This window comes from Lepus europaeus, chromosome 10 (genome assembly GCF_033115175.1).
Source record: "Lepus europaeus isolate LE1 chromosome 10, mLepTim1.pri, whole genome shotgun sequence".
Classification (NCBI taxonomy): domain Eukaryota; kingdom Metazoa; phylum Chordata; class Mammalia; order Lagomorpha; family Leporidae; genus Lepus; species Lepus europaeus.
The window spans coordinates 31,545,610-31,565,525 of record NC_084836.1 but is presented as its reverse complement, the minus strand read 5'-3'; the positions used below and the strand labels follow the sequence as shown (position 1 = coordinate 31,565,525).

Genomic DNA, 19,916 nt, shown 5'->3' with positions numbered 1-19,916 from the left:
AACAGATCAACAAAAAGCGCTGTGTGTCAACTATGAACACACGAGCTACTAAAGGGCAGAAAGGGAGAACAATTCTGGATTTTCCAACTGGAGCCGTTGTTCTACCCACCATCGTAGATAGCTTCTGTCTCTTTAAGTGCTGCCCAAGGTTTTATGCCCATGAAAGGAGTGGGGTCTCTGTGACTTTTTCCAATAAGCAGACCAAAAGGCTGCCACTAAAGCAGTTCTTTTAAAGGAGACCCTTAAGAATAGCCAGAGAAGATGATCATGGCCATGTGCCCATCACCAAGGGGTTTGGGTGGCTGCGTGCTGTGTGGAAAGGTTGTGAGCCCAGCCACGGAGAGGTGCTTGGTAGATTCGTGTTGAATTGCCTCGAATCCAGGATCTGCTTCAGCTGTCTGAGACATCAGGCAACTTACTAAGCCTCTGCGCTGCATTTAAAGTGCCAGCGGTTGGGAAGCCGGCATCCCACACCAGAGGACCTGAGTTCGAGTCCCAGCCCCTTTCCAGATTCCACCTTCCCGCTAATGTGCACCTTAGGAGGAAGTGCTAGTGGCTCAAGTAGTCGGGTCCCTGCCACCCCGTCCTAGATTAAGTTCCCAGCTCCTGGCTTTGGCTTAGTCCAACCCCAGTTGTTGCAGGCATTTGGTGAGTGAACTGGCGGATGGGAGATCTCTGCCTGTCTCTGAGCCACTTGAATAAATAACATAAAAATTAACAAATGAAAAAAATCTTGGCAAATCTCAGGATCGTCATGTGGGAACCTTGTGATAGTAAGTTGTAGAATAAGAACACCTACCTCACAGGGTGACAGGGCTAAAGATACTATATGTAAAATACTTCATGTGGTCCTTGGATAGGCAAGTATCAGGTAAATAATTTGTAAGTTGTAATTTTACTTATAATTTCACTTTAATTTCTGCTACATTAGAAACCAAATTCTCAAAGGAGACCTGGGGCTCTCTGGCCCATTCCAATATGGCTTCTCTCGTTGGCAGCGGAAAGACAAATGTCACGTGGGAATTGGCAGTAGGACTGCATGACATTTTCTCTCCTTGTTAATCCAAGACCCAGGGGATTAACCAGCAGAGCCCAGTGACTCTCCACCCCACACACAGCCACCGTATCCCTGGAGGCCAGTGAAGGGCTCAGGTGGCAACAGATCCCACTAATGAGTAGACACATAATCCCAGATCACATCAAGTTATAGAAGTTCTAGGAATGATGTCTCTGTTCTCATCTGTAAAATGGGTGTTAGAACAGCACTTCTATTCTGGGTTATTGTGAAGTTGAAGTAATAGAATCTAGTATGTACAGGACTGAGCACTGAGCCTGGAGCAGTCAGGTATACATACATGGTAGCTACTGTTACTGTTTTGTATTTCATGTCGACACTTAGTACCGATTCATCTCTTTATTGATTGATGGATTTTCATTTAAGTGAAGTTTCAATAAATGATTGATTTTCATGTTATCATTCCATTCACTTATTTATCATCAAACATGTATCGAGATCCTAGTCTATGCTGGTACAATGCGAGGCTCTGGAGGTGCCGAGGCTCACTGGGCAAGAAACCTGAAGGCTAGGCAGGGAGAGAGATGTGAGAAGAAAAACAGTCCAAGACAAGCGGCAATAAATGTCACAGAGATATGTAGAAAGCATTCCTGAAATCCAGAAGAAATGATGCTTTTTGAACTATATCCTGAAGGATATCAGGCCTTGGCTTAGGCTGGGGAATTCCAGGTAACAAAAACAGCTTGCAAAAAGGGATGATGTTTTTACAGCGGGGGAAAAAACCCCAAAAATCCGGGACCGGGAGCCAGGAGGAATTGAGCCATTCTGCCTGGCACAGGCCCTGAATTCTGGTTCAACCTTCGCTGAGGCCAGCGAGACCCACCTGCAGCTCAGCCTTATCCCAGGCGCTGAGCCCACATCTGTTCTCAGTGAAATACAAGTGGCTCATGTAACTCAGTATTGGGTCAGTCAGGCTGTGGGTTCCGTTCTGAGCCCCACTGCTAGCTGAGGAGTTTCCGCTGGAGTCCTCTCCAAGGCTCTACCTTGTATTCCAGTTCATTGGCTGGGCTTCGGCCTTCTTCCTTCCTCTGTGTTCTGTTTCAGTTTGCTCTAACACTGAGATTCAGTCCTCCCCTGGATTGTGGGTTCCTCTGGGACTTGTATCCTCAACCCAGGGGACCTACTCCAGGCTGGTTGGTCCACTGATGATTTTGCTCGCTGGATTCCTCTCTGTGGCCATTCTGCAGGTGGAACACAGACGGATGACCTCTTACTGAGAATCCCTAATGAAAACCATATGGCTGAAGTCCTCTGTTACTGCCTAGACAAAAATGCCCATATATAACCTGTTTCAGCTGGCTGACAAATCTATCTCGCCAAGTCTGGTTGGGCTCACCAGTAACTGCATTTCTAAATTCCATTCTGAATATTGCTAATAAAACCTTGGCATTGAAAGTAGCACCAAACATATGCTCTTTAGGATACAGGCTATGCCATCTTTTTGGTAAATTTCTCCCATGCATTTGGACTAAAGAGGCTACTTTAAGACATTCATGGAAAATGGATGAAAAGATAATTTTTGGGATACACAGCAGACTCATAGAATGGCAGACGTCCTAAACAACACTCTGGTCTCAGAATCAGCCCTTAAGGCATTCAGATCTGGCTGAAGAGCCCATGAGAGTATTGTAGGCATGGAAAGCCAAGATACCATGGAAAAGAAAAAAAAAAAAAAAAGAAGAAGACCTAAATGAAAGATCTCTGTGAGTGAGATCCCAGTGGAAAGAACGGGGCCATCAAAGGAGGTACCTTTCTCTGAAGGGAGGAGAGAACTTCCACTTTGACTATGACCCTATCGGAATAAGATCAAAGTCAGCGAACTCTAAAGGCTTCCATAGCCCTGGCAACTCATGACTAGAGCCTAGGGAGATTACTGATGCCATGAACAGGAGTGTCAAATTGTTAAGTCAGCAACAGAAGTCACTGTGTACTTACATCCCATGTGGGATCTGTCCTTAATGTGTTGTCTAATGTGCAGTGATGCTATAACTAGTACTGAAACAGTATTTTTACACTTTGTGTTTCTGCGTGGGTACAAACTGATGAGATCTTTACTAATTATATACTGAATCGATCTTCTGTATATAAAGATAATTGGAAATGAAAAAAAAAACCTGGTGTTAAATTGGAAATGGCAAAGAAAATTAATTTTTTAAAAAAATATTATGTAGGATCTCTGTCTTTAATGTGCTGTACACTCTTATTTAATGCTATAACTAGTACTCCAACAGTATTTTTTTTCACTTTGTGTTGCTATATGGGGGCAAACTGTTGAAATCTTTACTTAATATAAACTAAATTGATCTTCTGTATATAAAGAGAATTGAAAATGAATCTTGATGTGAATGGAAGGGGAGAGGGAGCGGGAGAGGGGAAGGTTGCGGGTGGGAGGGAAGTTATGGGAGGGGGAAACCATTGTAATCCATAAGCTGTACATTGGAAATTTATATTAAATAAAAGTTAAAAAAAAAAGATGCCCACATACCACTGTGGAGTACCCAAGTTTGACACCTGGTTCCAGCTCCTGACTCCAGCTTCGTATCAGTGCAAACCCTAGGAGGCGGCAGTGATAGCTCAAGTAATCAGGTTCCTGCTACCCATGTAGGAGAACTGGATTGTGTTCCCAGCTGCTGGATCTGGTCCCAGCCTAGCCATGGCTGTTGTGGGCATTTGGAGGAGTGAATTAGTAGATAGGATCTTTCTCTGCTTCTATTTCTCTCTCTCTCCCTCTGTCACTCTCTCTCTCTCTGTGTGTGTATGTGTATCTATGAGTGAAATAAAATAAACTTATTTTCTCATTTCCATTTCCATTAACTTTAAAAACAGATTTATTTACTTGAAAGGCAGAGTTAGAGAGGGAGAAAGGAAGAGAGAGAGAGAGAGAGAGAGACACTTCCCATCCACTGGTTCACTCTCCAAATGGCCACAATGGCCAGGGCTGGGCCAGGCTGAAGCCAGGAGCCAGAAGATTCATGTGGGTCTCCCATGTAGGTACAGGGGCCCAAACACTTCGGCTACCCCCACTTCTTTTTCATGTGAATTAGTAGGGAGCTGGATCAGAAGTGCAGCAGCCAGGAATTGAACCGTGCCCATATGGGATGTCAGCACTGCAGGCCATGGTTTAACCCGCCATGCCACAGCACTGGCCCATTTCCATGAACTTTTAAAAATGTTTATTTAAATTTCATCTTGCTTATTTATTTTCATCCACTTGAAAGGAAGAACAAAAGATAGATAGATATCTTCTATCTACTGGTTCAAGTTCACTCCCCAGATGCCTGCAACAGCCAGTGCTATTAGGCCAAAGGCAGGGCCCTAAGCACTTGAACCATCACCTGCTGCCTCCCAGGATGCAGTATCAGGAAGCTGGACTAGAACTGGGACTGGAACTGGCATTCTAGCATGGGATGCAGACGTCTCCAGCAGTGGCCTATCCTGTGCCACAACACCAGATCCTTCAATGAACTTTTTAAAGTTCCTTCGTAGAGAAGGTATCCAGTAACAGCTACTGGAGAGTATGTTACCACCGAGCCTCAGTGTGGTGGGCCCAGGCCTGGGTATTTTATGATTATTTTGTGGTATGTATCACTTTTCTTAGCATGGCTCAGGGAATCAGTCATATGGTACCAGCCACAGCTTCTAAAAAACAAACGGGAATAAAGTTACGAGAGGAAATGAGGATGAGGACCATTTGGAGATTTGAGAATCCACATATTCTGTTATTGTTTTTTCTTTTTTTCAGCAAGAATTTCAAAGTTTCAACCTGTTTTAATTCTAGCCCATCTGGCTGCCTTATTAATGAGAACGGCAGCATCTTCTAAAGCTCTTGTTTGAGGCAACAGTACTTTCCCAAAAAAATCGCAGAAAGAACTTTAGATTTGATGTACCATATTTTGTCTTTTTTTTTTTCTTTGAAAAAAATAAATCCCAACTGGAGAGCGTTTCAGAGAGAGTATGTGCATAGAAATATTCAGTGAGTCATGCCTGGTGTTGTAGGTCTATTCCGGTGCGTGGGGTTTCCAGAACAATTACATAAGTGTTAGCGCAGCCAGGAACTTTTGACATTTGTGGCAGCTTAATGGAGTTCCTTTCATCATTGAAAATATCCTAATTGTTGTTTCCTTAAATTTAAAATGCATAAAACTGGTGAAGCAGTAAAAATTGATTTTGAAGTGTTTCTATCAGGTACGCTTTGTTGGCAAAGAAATTGAAAAAAGTTTATTGGAAATGAAATGCAGGTGATCAAGCAACACACATATAATGAGCTAATCATTCAGCAAAAATTGTCTGAGAACATGAAATGATAGGTGAGATATTTCTGTTTCTTTTTCTTCCACCATCCATCAAGTGTGCCTTCACAACCTGCATGCCCATAGCACATTGCTAACTCTACAACATTCTATATGGGCATTTTCTAATATTATTTTGGAAATTCTGAGATTCCAAAAGCTACCAATCCCTTGTCTTTATCATTCAGAAGACCTCTCAGGAAATAATGTGATATTCCAAGTATCACTAATGTGTTGATTCAAATATTAATTTTCTTTAAGATACCCAAGTTCCAAGGTGTCTTATAATATGAAAAACTGGAAAAAGATCCATCCAAAGATACTGTCAATTTATCTTTTCCATCTCAAAAGTGAGCCTCCCAAATCCAGGGTTTAGGGGCTTTCTGGGGAGTGTAGATGGTGTTCAGCATCTTCCACAACATTATGATTGCAGATAAGAAGTGTAGTTATGGGTGTTAACTGTATTTGTTGGTTCAAAAGATACGGTGCAAAGGACAGAGTGGGCCCTGAGTCATAGGAGCTGCTGTGAACTCCTGCTCTGTGTGCTACCTTTGAGGGGAAAACCTGTCACCAAGTCCATCTCTGCACACCCAGGTGGTGCTGGATTCTTTTCACATGACCACAGATACTTGAACACCTTTCCTCTGTATCAGAGATGATAGCAAAGGGCACCCTGGGAATTCCTATGGAGAAGGTGTGGTGAGGTTGTGTGAATTACGTGGGCTGTGGTCACATAAGTGATTGTGGAAGTAGGATCACAAATTTACCAAGTGTGCTTGTGACACACAGTCCTCATTAGAATGTGCTTGTTTATGTTGGAGTGTTGCATGCTATTCAGGATGGTTTCCAAGAATCTACTGGAATACGTACCCCTGGGCCCTAGGAGACGAGATGAAAACAGTAATTTGGTGACCCTGCCAAGTTTCCTAGATAATGGAGATAATGTTTTTTAGGAGGAAGTGATGTACATATCCCAGGGCTGGGAAGGTGGAGGTGGAAGTCGACAGCCTGAGCCAGTGAGAAAAGGCTGCCAAAACCCAAACCAAGTCACAACAGACCTTCTAGAAAGGAGGTCAGGAGGCCTGCCCTATTCTGTTTCACTGAAAAACTCATCTTGCTTGTCTATATTGCTGGTTTTATACATACAGTTGTCTCTAGTCCACCTGGGTCTCTCTATCCTCCCTTCTCCATCTCTCCACCACCCACTTGTCACCACTACAACAACAGTCCTTAACTGCCTTCCTTGTTTTCAGTCTTGCTCCCAACTACCCATCGCTCACTAAGGATCTTATATCTACCCATTGTTTAATGGGACTTTTATTTCTGTCAGCTCTCAGGATAGACCAAAAACATTCAGAAATCGATAGAAACTAGTGAAGTGGAGACAGGATAGGTCCAGAAGCCATCTTCTGGGCTCTGATCGAGAAAAATAAATGAACTTCCATCGTGTCCCCCATTTTTCTACTCTCTTTCTTCACTCTAGCTTAGGTGAGCCGGCTGTTCATTTGGTGAGAGAAGGTTTGAGCTCACCTAGATTTAACAGCCTCATCAGACTGTCCCGGGGGAGAAGTCATCATTCAGAAGGAAATCAGTGTAGAAGGGTGACTGAGGTGAGATCAGCATGGGCCCGTGGGTGCTGATGACAGAAAGGCTAAGTACAGTGGACAATGTGTATTTATACCATTTACTCCACTAGCTTGAAAATGTATCTTTCTGCCTCAGTAGACACTGAGGTCCCTGAAGGAAGGACCTCCCAGAACTTCCTAAGATGATGTTTATTCGTCTTTGTATGCCAGGCCTTTCATAGACACTCGGGACACATATAAGTGCTCATTGTATGGAAGAGTGAGTCAATATTCCTGTAAGTGAAAGCTTTGTTTTAGCTGGTCTGTGAGCTTTCAAAATTACTTGACAGTTCTCCAGCCCTAGCCTTTGGTGATCCTTCTCCCTGAACTTGAGCTGCTGAACATGGAACTCAGCAGGTTCCCCACAAAGGGACACACAGAGAGAGAGAGAGCCAATAGACTGCATGTCAGGTATAAAACCTCTCTTTTAGGATGTACTTTTTTTCTGGAGGGAGGAGAGAACTTCCACTTTGCTTATGGCCTTGTCTGAATACTGACAGAGATTGTGGACTCAAAAGGCTTCCATAGCCTAGGCAGCTCATGACAAGAGCCTTGGGTGGTCACTGATGTCATACATAAGAGTTCTAATTGTTAAATTAACAACAGGAGTCACTGTGCACTAACTCCCCATGCAAGACCTCTGTCCTCAATGAGTTGTATTATGAGAGTTAACTGTAAAACTTGTTGTCAAAGTTTGTGTGTGTGTATATGTGCGTGTGTGCATGCGTGCAAATTGTTGAAATCCTTACTTAGTATAGAGTTGGTCTTCTTTGTATAAGGCTAATTGAAAATGAATCTTAATGAAGAATGGGGCTGGGAATGGGAGAGGGAGGAGGAAGGCAGATGGGAGGGAGGGTGTGGTGGGAAGAATCACTATATTCCTAAAGTTGTACTTATGACATTTGTATTCCTTAAATAAAAGGTTTCTTTCTTTCTGCTGCCAGTCATCCATTTCTTCTAGCAACAGTTTGGTCTTTAGGGACTCCTAACATGCATTCATTCCTTAGGTGCTGAGTAGTTTGTGTTTTGAGCAACAGAGAAACAGAGACTCCCTCATCTGCTGGTTCACTCCCCAGATGCCTGCATCAGGGCTGAGACGAGGTGTCAGGAATGCAATCCAGGTCTTCCATGTGAGTGGTTGGAATCCAATCACTTGAGCCATCAACACTGCTTCCCATAGTCTGCATTAGCAAAAACTGGAGTCAAAAGCCAGAGTGAGGTACTGAGCCCAGGTCCTCCAACATGGAACATGGGTGTCTTACCTGCTAGGCCAAACCCCTTCCCCAGTGCTTCATAGTTTTTGATGAGCTAATATCCAATTTTTAAAAGTATTTATTTATTTGAAAGAGAGAGAGAAAAAGAGAGATTGATCTTCTATCTGTTGGTTCACTCCTCATGTGACCACAATAGATGGGGCTGGGCCAGGCCAAGGCCAGGAGCAGGAACTCCATCTGGGTCTCCTGCATGGATGCCAGGAACCCAAGCACTTGGGCCATCATTTACTGCTTCCCAGGTACATTAGCAGGAAGCTGGATTGGAAGTGGAGGTAGGACTTGATCCCAGGCACTCCAATATGGGATATAAGCCACTGTGCCACAACACTCATCCCTCCTCCAACTATCTTATTTGACATTATATAACAGAATGTGCTTTGAAATAAGACAGATGTGGATTCCAGTATGAACCCATCAATTACTACCTATGCGGTCTCCTTTTTTTGTAACCTGAGTCTTAGGTTAAAAAAATGCCCTACTTGTGCAAACGAAACAATATGTGTAAAGACATGTGTCATAATGCTTGGCATGTGACAGGTGTCAAATGAATGTCCGTTCCATTCTGCTTTGGTAGCTTATAGTGATTGAGGCGGGGGGTGGGGGTGGGGGGCGGAGTTTAGAGCTAGAAGAGATCTTCTGAACTGACTGAACTGAAAGGAGAAAGAGAAAGCAGAAGCACCAGACTGAGCTGTTCTAACAGGAATCAAAGTCAATTATTAACATTTTATTGACCATAGAAGACATACCAAAGTTTTAAAAAATGTAAAAAACAGCTTTAAGCAAGAAACGAACCCATACATTTTCTAAAACAACAACATGGTAAGATATTTCCCAAACTTGAACGTGCAGAAGTATGATGTTTATTTGGAAAATATTTCTTCTCTAATGAGAGGATTTGTTTTTGGCTCTGTTGTAGGACATAGTCAAATTAAATCCTGGGTCCATCACAGCTGGTTAATTTGTATCACTTCAGAAGCCACTTGCATGGAAATCAGGGACAGAATATATCCAGGATGGGAAGATGAGCCCACTGCCTCTAGGGTGGGCATAGAGGGTCCTTCCCAATAACTTTCTTCCAATCCCTATAGCACTGTCATTCTTTTTGTCCGTATTATCAATGAAAGACTAAGTTAAAGAACTATACAATATAATATTAAAAACTGAGAGAGGTCAGTTCTTAAAGGAATTAAATAAACATCATGGGTTATTATTGTATCTTTGATTTCCCTTCACATTTTAAAAACTCACAGACAGGGGCCAGTGCTGTGGCACAGCGGGTTAATGCCCTGGCCTGAAGCGCTGGCATCCCATGTAGGCGCCAGTTCAAGACCCAGCTGCTCCGCTTCCAATCCGGCTCTCTGCTATGGAATGGGAAATCAACAGAAGATGGCCCAAATCTTTGGGCCCCTGCACCCATGTGGGAGACCTGGAAGAGGCTCCTGGCTGCTGGCTTGGATCTGCGCAGCCAATTGGGGAGTGAATCATCAGATGGAAGACCTCTCTCTGCCTCTCCTTTCTCTGTGTAACTCTGACTTCCAAACCAATAAATTAAAAAAAAAAACTTTAATTAAAAAAAATCTCACAGGGGCCAGCACTGTGGCTTAGCAGGTAAAGCTGCCGTCTGGAGTGCCAGCATCCCATATGGGCACTGGTTCAAGTGCCAGCTGCTGCACTTCTGATCCAGCTCTCTGCTATGGCCTGGGAGAGCAGTATAAGATGGCCCAAGTCCTTGGGCCTCTGCATCCACATGGAAGACCTGGAAGAAGCTCTGGCTCCCGGCTTCAGAGCAGCACATTTCTGGCCACTGCGGCCAACTGGGGAGTAAACCAGCAGAAGGAAGACCTCTCTTTCTCTCTCTCTCTCTCTCTCTGCCTCTCCTTCTTTCTCTATGTAACTCTGACTTCCAAATAAATAAATAAATAAATAAATCTTTTAAAAAAATAGATTAAAAAAGACAAAATTCAATGTATTGAAGAGGAAATATAACTGGGGTTTCTCTAGTGAAACTCAAAGTGTACTGTTCTGGGGAGGACTCAAACCAACGCAACAGTTCACAAGGAGGGCATGGTCTTGACCCTTCCTACCTCCAATATCACTCCTTTTACCCATTTTCCCACTTCTCCAAAATTCTAAGCTGCTCATACATCCATGCATGTTCCTGGGGAGGCTGTGCGTGGGCCGTCCTGGTGCGGAAATGCTGGCATACTTATTTGTAGCTTGGAGGAGAGGAAATATCTGAATAGAACTGGACGACTCCAGCTCCACATGTCTCTTCAGCAGAGCAGCACACCTTCCCCTGCCTGGGGGGCCCAGGGCGTCCACAGCCTGGGGAAAGAGGGCCTTCATTTTTCATTGGGGACCCACTTCTCCCCCACAGGAAAAACCACTACCAAATCCTGGGTTTTCCCCTGTCCTGGGCAAAGGGAGGGTGGCTGCCTGGCAGGTGCTCTCAACCTGAGGTTTCAATGGCAAGAGAAATGACCTCAAACTGAGAATGGCTGGAAAGCAGTCACCTTGGTGGCTGGGGAACTGTGTGAGTCCCCAAGCCTGAACCCTTGGAGCTTCTATAAAGCAGCTGCTTCTGTCCTGCGAGCCAGTCCATATGCCTTCCTATCCACTGAAATGTCTGCTCAGTGGCCTAGAGTCTGTCTCCATGAGCCTATCACAGGATCCAGACCAAAATAGCTGTTCGGATGTTTCTGACTCCCTTATGCACTGTTAAAGGTCAACGTTTGGAGGCGGGGGAGGAGTCACTTGGTCAAACTTTCACTAAGGCCCTGTGTTCAGTGTTTCTCAAGCCATTCGCGTACTGCACGTTGGCTTCGTGAGGCGTCCTTCATTGACCGGTGGCCACAGAGCTGGAGAAGGAAATGGGAGGCCCATGGCCAGTTCTCCTGGGCTTCCTTTGGTTGAAATCTCTAGCTGCGCCAGTTCTGCCAATGCAATTCCATTGGGCCCTCCAGATTCCAGAAAAGTGTCAGTGCTGTTGATCTGGGTGGGGAGGGTTCCAGCAGTCTCGTAAGCGGCCGCAGCAAAGTTGCACGGCAGTTGCATTATGGTGGCGGGGCGGGCAGCCACTATAGTTAGACCAACAGGCACTTAAAAACTCACTGTGTGGGAACCTTTCCAAACCACATCCCTCCATCAGGAGCCCGCATTTCCCAGCAGATCCTCCTCCTTTCATTAGGCAGCAGTTCTAAGGCCAGCTGCAACTGCTGCTTTCTCCCAGCCACAATGCAATGTCAGGCTGTATTTTACTTTACTACAGGCAGCATCTCTGGTGGTGGCCCTTTGTATCCCAAGGACGTCACCTGCTTTTGAAGCTATTTTCAGCTTTGATTTGAAAAGCATCCTAAACCAGTCATCAGCAGGCTTCCCCCCGAGGACTTCAGGGGAGCAGGGGGGGAGGAGGGGAGGGCGGCATGGGAGAGGCTGTTCCTAAAACAATTTAGCAGAACCCTCTTCAACTTTCTGAGATTTCTTCTCTTCCTCTTTTTTTTTTAAGATTTAAAAAAATCTATTTAAAAGGCAGAGTGGCAGAAGATGAGACAGAAAGAGATCTTCCACCTGCTGGCTCCCTCCTCAAATGGCCCCACTGCCAAGGGCTGGGCCAGGCCGAAGCTAGGAGCCAGGAGCTTGGGTCTCCGACATGGGTGCAGGGGCCCAAGGACTTGGGCCATCCTCTGCTGCTTTCCCAGGCACATAAGCAGGGAGCTGGATGGAAAGTGAAGCATCCGGGACTTGAACTGGCACTCATATGGGATGCCAGCATCCCATGGGCGGCTTCTTAACTCTTCTGCCCACCCCCACCCCTTCTCCTTTGTTTTTGCTGCAGGTGCTGGCCCAGCATCCTGAGGGGAAAGCAACGTCTGTGTTTCTTTGGTTCAACAAACGTTTGTTGAGTACCTGGTGAATGCCAGGCTCTATATCCTGTTCCAGGTACCGGGAAACTGAGCAGACAACATTCCAGTCTTCTAGGAGCCTCTGTTCCAATGGAGAGAGACAGAAACAAACACGGTGATTTCCAATCTCCTTGGCTCACAGGGAGCTCCTGAGTTTAACCAGGGGATTCTGCTAACTCTGACTTCCCAGGTGGAAATGGTTGTGGGTGAGTGATAGAAATTAATTAGACACATGCTTTAGACGAGGAAAATCTAAATATGAAATTGTTGATTTCAATTAAGTCCAAAGAAGGAAAAATAATTCAGAGAAGCGGCTACTTCCATGGACATGTTTCAGTATTTTCTTTGTTCTTCCCATTTTGGACCTCGGAACGAGGGCTTTGTGTTTGTGAGGTGCTCTGCGACTGTGCAGACCCTCTTCCCACACCTGACTTCATTCAGTGCTGTGAGAAGAGCAGATGTTACCTTAACGGTAGAGACGGGAAAACCGAGGTGCAAACCACTTTCGCAAGGACATTCGGCCTGTTTAGGTGTGACTCAGGCCAGCCGGCCTCCCCCTTTCCTGGACAACACGTAGCCCTCACTACCCCCCTCCAACCTACCCTGTCACCATCTTTCTCGCCTTTCACCAAGTGCTCTGCTGCTGTTGTCAGCTTGGGGTCAGCCGTCAGACTTTGAGACACAGAATATTCCCTCCTGACATACCCATGCCCCTAGAAAGCACCCACCCCTAGAATGTGCTACCACCCTTTGCCAAACATGATTATTTCTTGAGCCCTGCTTAAGCCTGGCTCAGAGATCATTCAGGTAAAGAATCAAATTTGCAGTGGTGTTTCTCAGCACAGGTGGTCATAGAAGCAATCCAGAGAGGGCACCACATGCCCAATTACTGTTTTTCATCAGAAACACTAAAAGCAGGAATACTGCTGCCGTATTAATAACGGCGACCTCTGAATTTACGACAATGAGTCTTGATCTTCCTTTGCCTGATGCATCCATCCCTATAAAAATTGATCAATTTAGTGACAACAGGATGCAAGCCACCTATCAATAAACTGTTCAACCAATATGGTCTCTACTGACAGAAGCTAACATTTATCTAAGGCTTTCTTTTATCAGAAAAGGTTTCATGTAATTCTCTTATTTAATCATTACTCCAATCTTTTTAGGTAAGTGCTACTATTATAAACATTTTACAAATGAGGAAGATGAGGGCCCAAAGGATGAACTGTTTTGCTCCAAACTACATAGCTACATGGTGGTGGAGCCAGCGTCTGAACCAACACTATCCGACTGCAAAGTTTTCTTTCCTTGTCACTGTTCTGACTTGGGGGTTCAGACAGTTGTCTGACCTTGGGTCAACTCCCGACTTTAGACGCGAGGGAGCAGAGGCCCTGTGGGTTAAGGGCCTGTGTGCAGTCACACCATGTGTCTTCACCAACAGACTGAGGTTTGTTTCTACCTTGCCTCTCCAGACCAGAGAAAAGCTAGACTGGGCCTTCTGGATGTGCCTGTCACTTTCCAAAGGAGTTTCTTCTGCGAATTTGGGTATATTCGTGTCCTGTAGAGTGGAATCTTGACAAACCTGTATTCCTGAACTCAATTTTGTGGTTATCTATTCGATCATAAGAAACATTTCTGAGTGATTGGGAACTAGCCCTATTCCAGTAGGAGTCTCTAATTCTACCTGGGCCTGTGGTGATAAGGGCAAACCTGGAGAATGACTGCCTGTTTCACAAGAGGGTAGTTATCTCAAGTCTTCAAGGAGTCATCATTGCAAAGCTCCCAAGCAGGAGGTTAACTGCTATACTAAGCTGACCGTGAAGTTCAGGTTTTACTAACTATTGTTATTTTGGTTCTATTTCTTTTCTCAATAAGCCTCCCTGAATGTTAAAATCCATTAGCTCTAAAGGAAACATTTTAACTCCAAGAAAATCCCCCTTTCCTCCCAGATCTGAACCTATAAATATTAAAAAAAAAAAAAAAAAGAGAAAATCTTTGTCTTATGAAAAGGCTTAGCTTTAGTTGTTTCCATAAGAGTAGACCTATTGATCTGAATCACCTAGCTTATAGAAAAGTGTAGGATACTATCAGTTTTTCCCGTTTGTCCAGGAAGCTTTGCTGAGACTGTTATTTATCCAGCTGGGCATACTGACCGGGACAAAAAAGATCAAAGTTGTTAGGGATTGTGCAAGCTCCAAGATTGGCCCTGATAATCAATCCAGCCTGGAGCATGTGGACCTGATTACGAAAGGCCAGCTAATACATCCCATGAGGATACTGATAAAGCAAGAAGGCAGTGCTGTCTCTGTAGTGGCCATAAGCCACTTGGAGGATTGCTAGAATCTTTTTGTAGGTCACTCAGTTGTTGAGCTTAGTTTTCCGGACAGTGAGCACACAGAAGGCAGGAGATGAAAACCCTAATGCCTAATTTGCACTGACGAATCCCTTGGGGTTGTTAAAAGAACAAATACAAAGGCGTGTGGGAGGAAGTCTGTGGAACTGTGTGTGCCACTGTAAGAGGGGCTCTCTCTGGGGAGGAAGCCTCTGCAGATGCAACCCCAGTGCTGTGCCCTCTGTCTGCACTCCACTGGCAGGAAGGCAGTGGAGAGAGCACAAAAGGCACTCATTAGGGAAACAGCCCTCTCAGTGCCAGGATTTAACCTTGAGTGTTCAGTGAAAGCACTAGGGCTTGGGGCAAGAGAGCGGAAACCGAAAGCGGGGAAAAAAAACAAGATGGCTTGGAGGAAGGCAAAAGCGGGAAGAGCCCTACCCCCAACTCGCACTCCCAATTTTCAACGTAAAAATAAAACAAAAACCAAAAACCACAGGCTGCATTACCTGAGAAGCAAGAAAGTGAATAAAGCAATTTAAACTGGAACGATGCAAAATGGCAGGCAGTGCACGGTGCACCCACCGCCTTCCGCAGCGGGGCTGTGAGGGTGGGAGGATCCACTTAAAACCAGGCACCTCCAAGCCTGGCAAAGGATTGCTGTGTGGATGACGTCTGGCCTCGCCCAGCTGCTGGGAGAGGAGCTGGCACAGAAGTAGGAGGAGAAGGATTGCAGGGAACCTGCTGGTGTGCCTCGTCCCTGTCTGAGTCTGAATGCTTCTCAGAGAACTTTCAAGGCTGCTGGCTAAATTTAATCAGAGTGAAATCATGGAAATGAAGATGATGTTCTTATGCAACACAAATGAAAAGTGATTCCGCCAGTGCTTTCCCTACAAGGTAATGAATAGTACAGGCTCCTAGGAGCAGCCCAGCAGTTTGGAAATATTATGAATTCAGGGGAGGCAGGAAATGTGAAAGTCTGGTTCATTGCTAACATTGTCTTCCGGGGATTTTGGGCCTGTAGGTTAAACAGGCAGGGTTCCACAGCTGGTACTGTGTAATGACTGAGCACCTGCTTGCTCTCTCGGTTCAGAAAAATTCTTCCTACATGGCACCCCAAGTACATGCTATATTTAAGACAGCCGTTTTCTCTCGTTTTCTCTAAGGAACTCCAAATGTTTTCCACAAAGGAGCTTGCAGAAACCTTACAACCAGAGACTTGCGCTGAATGAAACGTGGTTTCCAGCCAGTTTGGAACTCTGTTTTCGTGCCTCTTTAATCGCTTTAGAAAATGTGCAGGTCCAGTCTGGCTCTGATTGGGCTGACCACGTGATTTGCTTTCTTTAAAAATAAACGTTAAATCAACAGTGGTAAGTCACGAATGGTTTGGTGGGATGGAATGAGAGGGCACTTTACCTCTGTAGTTGTCCTTCCGAAAACCCATAACCCCTGAGAAAGATATAAGATAAACCCAAATTGGAAGACATCCTAAAAATTACTTCACTGTTGCTCTTCAAGGTCACCCCAAACAGGGGAAGTCCGGAAACCTGTCACAGACTAGAGTGGCCTAAAGAGAAGTGACAACTAAATGTACTGATGACTCCTGGATGGCGTCCTGGAGCAGAAAAGGACATTAGGGAAAAGCTAAGCGAATCTGAATAAAGTATGTGCTATCATCAACCTTAATCCATCAGTTTTGGCTCTTTGGTTGTGACAAGTGTACCCTACTAATGGAAGATGTTAGCAAAAGGCAAAGTGAATGTGGAATACACAGAAACCTTTTGTACTGGCTTTACAACTCTTCAAAAAATCTAAACTGCCCTAAAATTAAATGCCTATTTTAAAAAAATGTCAAAAGTTAACATGAGGGCTGCATAACGGTGCAGCCACTTGAGCTGCCATCTGTGACACCAGCGTCTTATATCAGAGTACACCATTTTGAGTTCTGGCTGTTCTACTTCCTATCCAGCTCCCTGCTAATGTGCCTGGGAAAGCAGCAGAGGATGGTCCAAGCACTTGGGACCCTGCCACTCACATAGGATGGTGTTCCGGGCTGTTGGCTGAGGGTGGGCCAGGCTTTTGGGCCATTTAGGAAATAGAACAGTGGCTGGGGGATTTCTTTCTCCCTCTACTCAAGTGTGTCTCTCACCCTTGCCTTTCAAATACATATATACATATATACATTTTTTTTTTTGACAGGCAGAGTGTATAGTGAGAGAGAGAGAAAGGTCTTACTTTTTGCCGTTGGTTCACCCTCCAATGGCCGCTGTGGCCGGCATATCGTGCTGATCCGAAGCCAGGAGCCAGGTGCTTTTCCCAGTCTCCCATGCCGAAGCACTTGGGCCATCCTCCACTGCCTTCCCGGGCCATAGCAGAGAGCTGGCCTGGAAGAGGGGCAACCAGGATAGAATCCAGTGCCCCAACCGGGACGAGAACCCGGTGTGCCGGCGCCGCAAGGCAGAGGATTAGCCTATTGAGCCACGGCGCCGGCCACATATATACATGTTTTTTAAAAGTGAATATGGCTCATGGTTCTGCAAGACCAATAATGTGAGTCTGCTCAGGTTTCAATTTACGGCTGGTTTAAACTCCTGATCCCAATGCCTCACTATTATTATTGATATTTTACCAGGAGGAAAACTGAAACATGGGGATGGACAATGTGATCAAAGAGAATTCCTCCTCTGGAACTCATCTCCCTGCACCTCCACTCAAGCACCTGGCCTAGAGGCCTTGCCTGACTACCTTCTGTCAAGGTGTCAAGTAATAAAGCATTTTTCAGTGCTACCATACGTCAAGAGGATATTTTGGAGATGGAAAGTTGGGTGTTAAGGAGTGATCTTCTAGTGACATTTACAAGAAAGAGTTAGGTAGTTAGGGAGAGAAAATGGTCCCACAGGTCCTCTGCCCTCTTCTATTCATTGGGCCAGCCCCTACTCAAGTGACACAGGTCAGCTCCTTAGTAATAGGGCAATGGCCACAATTCTGATTGCTAAGGTCATGACTTTCCATAGTCAATCAGGGATAGTGTGGCTTCCCATCTCAGATTTATGAGATAAAGGGTGCGTGGGAGTGAATCCTATAGTCCAAGACAGCAGAAGGCCAAGACACCAGAAGGCTACAACAGATGACCTGTACCTTGCTTTTTGATCTTTAATCACCTGAGACTTTGTTGCCAGCTACCTAACCAAGCTTTGTAGCTGCTGTAATGAGACCATGGCAGACTCTGGACTCATAAAGTCCTGAGTTCAAGTCCCCACTTCTAAGTCTGCCACTTCCTGGTAGATTGGCCAGGTCAGTCTATTTCATCTCACTGATCTCCAGGTTTCTGATCAGCAACCACCATTTTGATCATCACCTTGGCTTTGAAGGCTTGGCTGTGAGGATTAACTGTGAGTGTGTGACAGCCCCTTGCTCAATGTCGAGAATACAGTAGATGCTGAACAGATGTTCTCTCCCCTCCCCCTTCCTTCCTTTCTCACGAAGCCGGGACAGTGGGGACAGGCACAGTGCAGGCAGCTCAGTCTCCTTCACGAATGGTTCTCTCTGTTCTCACAAGATTAGCATTCATAAGAGGATCAGGAATTCTTCTAATTCATTGATTATTAATCCTGAGGTTTGCAAATAACCCCTTCTGATTTGTGCACAGAACCAAGAATTTAATGCTCTTTAAGGGTGTATACTTATTATGCTTCGGTTCTTATCTGGTGGAAAGGTCCAATTTTATCCCAACAGAAAATACCTAGGTGGCCCTCCTGCTGGACAGTTAAGGCTCACTGAACCTAGGAGCTATGCACAGTAGACACTGAAGCAAGACTGTTTAAAACAAGACAGGAGCTCTCTGCTCAGAGGACGCCTGGCAGAAAAGGCTGCCAGTTCATCTGGCAACAAATATGCAGGAAGCCAGGTGCCAAAGAAGGCTGAGAGTGGTAGGGAGACAGAAGCAATAATAACAACAATAATAAAAGACCGAAGAGATAGGCAGGGTAGACAGAAAGAGATCTTTCAATAGAGAGAGGGTCTGAAGGTGAAAAATGTAAGGAAAGTTCTGATCTGAAGCCCTGGAAGGAGACTCCCAAGGGAAAGATTTCCCGACACTCAGTGCTGGCCATCTCGTGGTACACGCATGTCTATTATCATTGGTGTATAAAGGGTTATCTGTACAGGAAGCCTGTCCTGACAGTGTGGCCTATGGGATTGTACAGTTTGCATCAAGATGATAAAAAAAAGCTTCCGTTGGGAGCAGGCATTTGGCCTTGCAGTAATGATGCTCACACCCCACATCAGAGAGCTTGGGTCAATACATGGCTGCGGCTCCTGATTCCAACGTTCTGCTAATGCAGGTGCTGGAGGCAGCAGTGACGCTGACCCAAGTAACTGGGCTCCTGCCACCCATGCAGGACACCTACACTGAGTTCTCAGCTCCCAGATCCAACCCAGCCCAGTCTCTGCTGTTGTGTGCATTGGGGGAGTAAACAAGTGTGTGGCTCTTCCTCTGTATCTCTCATTCTCAAAGCAACACATCAATCTTAAAAAAGCTTCTGTCTCTCTGTAAACCAAACAAGCAGGAAAGTTAAATGGTTACAGTTTTATTATTGCTATTATCCACAGACTGCATTATAATGTGATAGTGACACTTATCAAATAATCCATCATTTGGACCACACATTTTGGACAATTCTACAGAGTCCTTTCTTCTTTCTTTTTTTTTTTTTTTAATATTTTTTAGATTTGAGAGATAGAAATGAGAGAGAGAGAGAGAGGAGAGAAGAGAGATGGGGGAGAGAGACAGGAGAGAGAGAGAGAGGGAGAGAGAGACAGGGAGTGAGAGAGGGAGAGGGAGAGAGAGAGAGAGAGATCTTTCATCCATTAGTTCACTCCCCAAATGTCCGCAACAGCCAGGGCTGGTAGGCCTGGGCCAGAGCCAGGAGCTGGGATGTAATCCAGGTCTCCTACATGGGTGGCAGGAATCCAATTCCCTAAGCCATCACCGCTGTCTCCTAGAGAGTACATTAGCAGGAAGCTGGAGTCAGGTGCCAGCCTGACACTGAAACCAGCCATGCCGATGTGGGACAAGGACACCTTAACTATTAGGTTAAAATGACTGCTCCCACACAGATCTTTCTATATTTGACCCAAAGGAGTCTTCTATACTATCACAAGGTGGGAGAGAAGACATGAATTTTAACGGTTTTACTACTAAGTACACTTTGCTATGTTATTTTAGAAAACTTTTTAATAAAATAGATATGGTGGAGAATTTTTTTAGTAAGGACTAGGTAAATAAATAAATAAATAATACTCATAATCTTATCAAGCAAAGACAATGCTATTGACATTGCTATTTTCTGTTTATTTTAAAACTATATTTGTATTTTCAATATAAAAGTATAACATAAAATGTGAAAAACAGAGAAAA

The 19,916-nt window shown here is 44.9% G+C and overlaps 1 protein-coding gene across 1 annotated transcript in view; it reads right to left on the bottom strand.

Annotated features, from left to right (window-relative positions):
* Window positions 1-1,445: 1,445 nt before the first annotated feature.
* POC1B (POC1 centriolar protein B) overlaps window positions 1,446-19,916 on the bottom strand; it is a 169,941-nt gene continuing 151,470 nt past the window's right edge. The window contains exon 12 of the mRNA XM_062203141.1: window positions 1,446-2,256. Within this exon, the coding sequence (XP_062059125.1) occupies window positions 2,182-2,256 (75 nt within the window). The 3' untranslated portion in view covers window positions 1,446-2,181. The remainder of the gene's footprint in view (window positions 2,257-19,916) is intronic.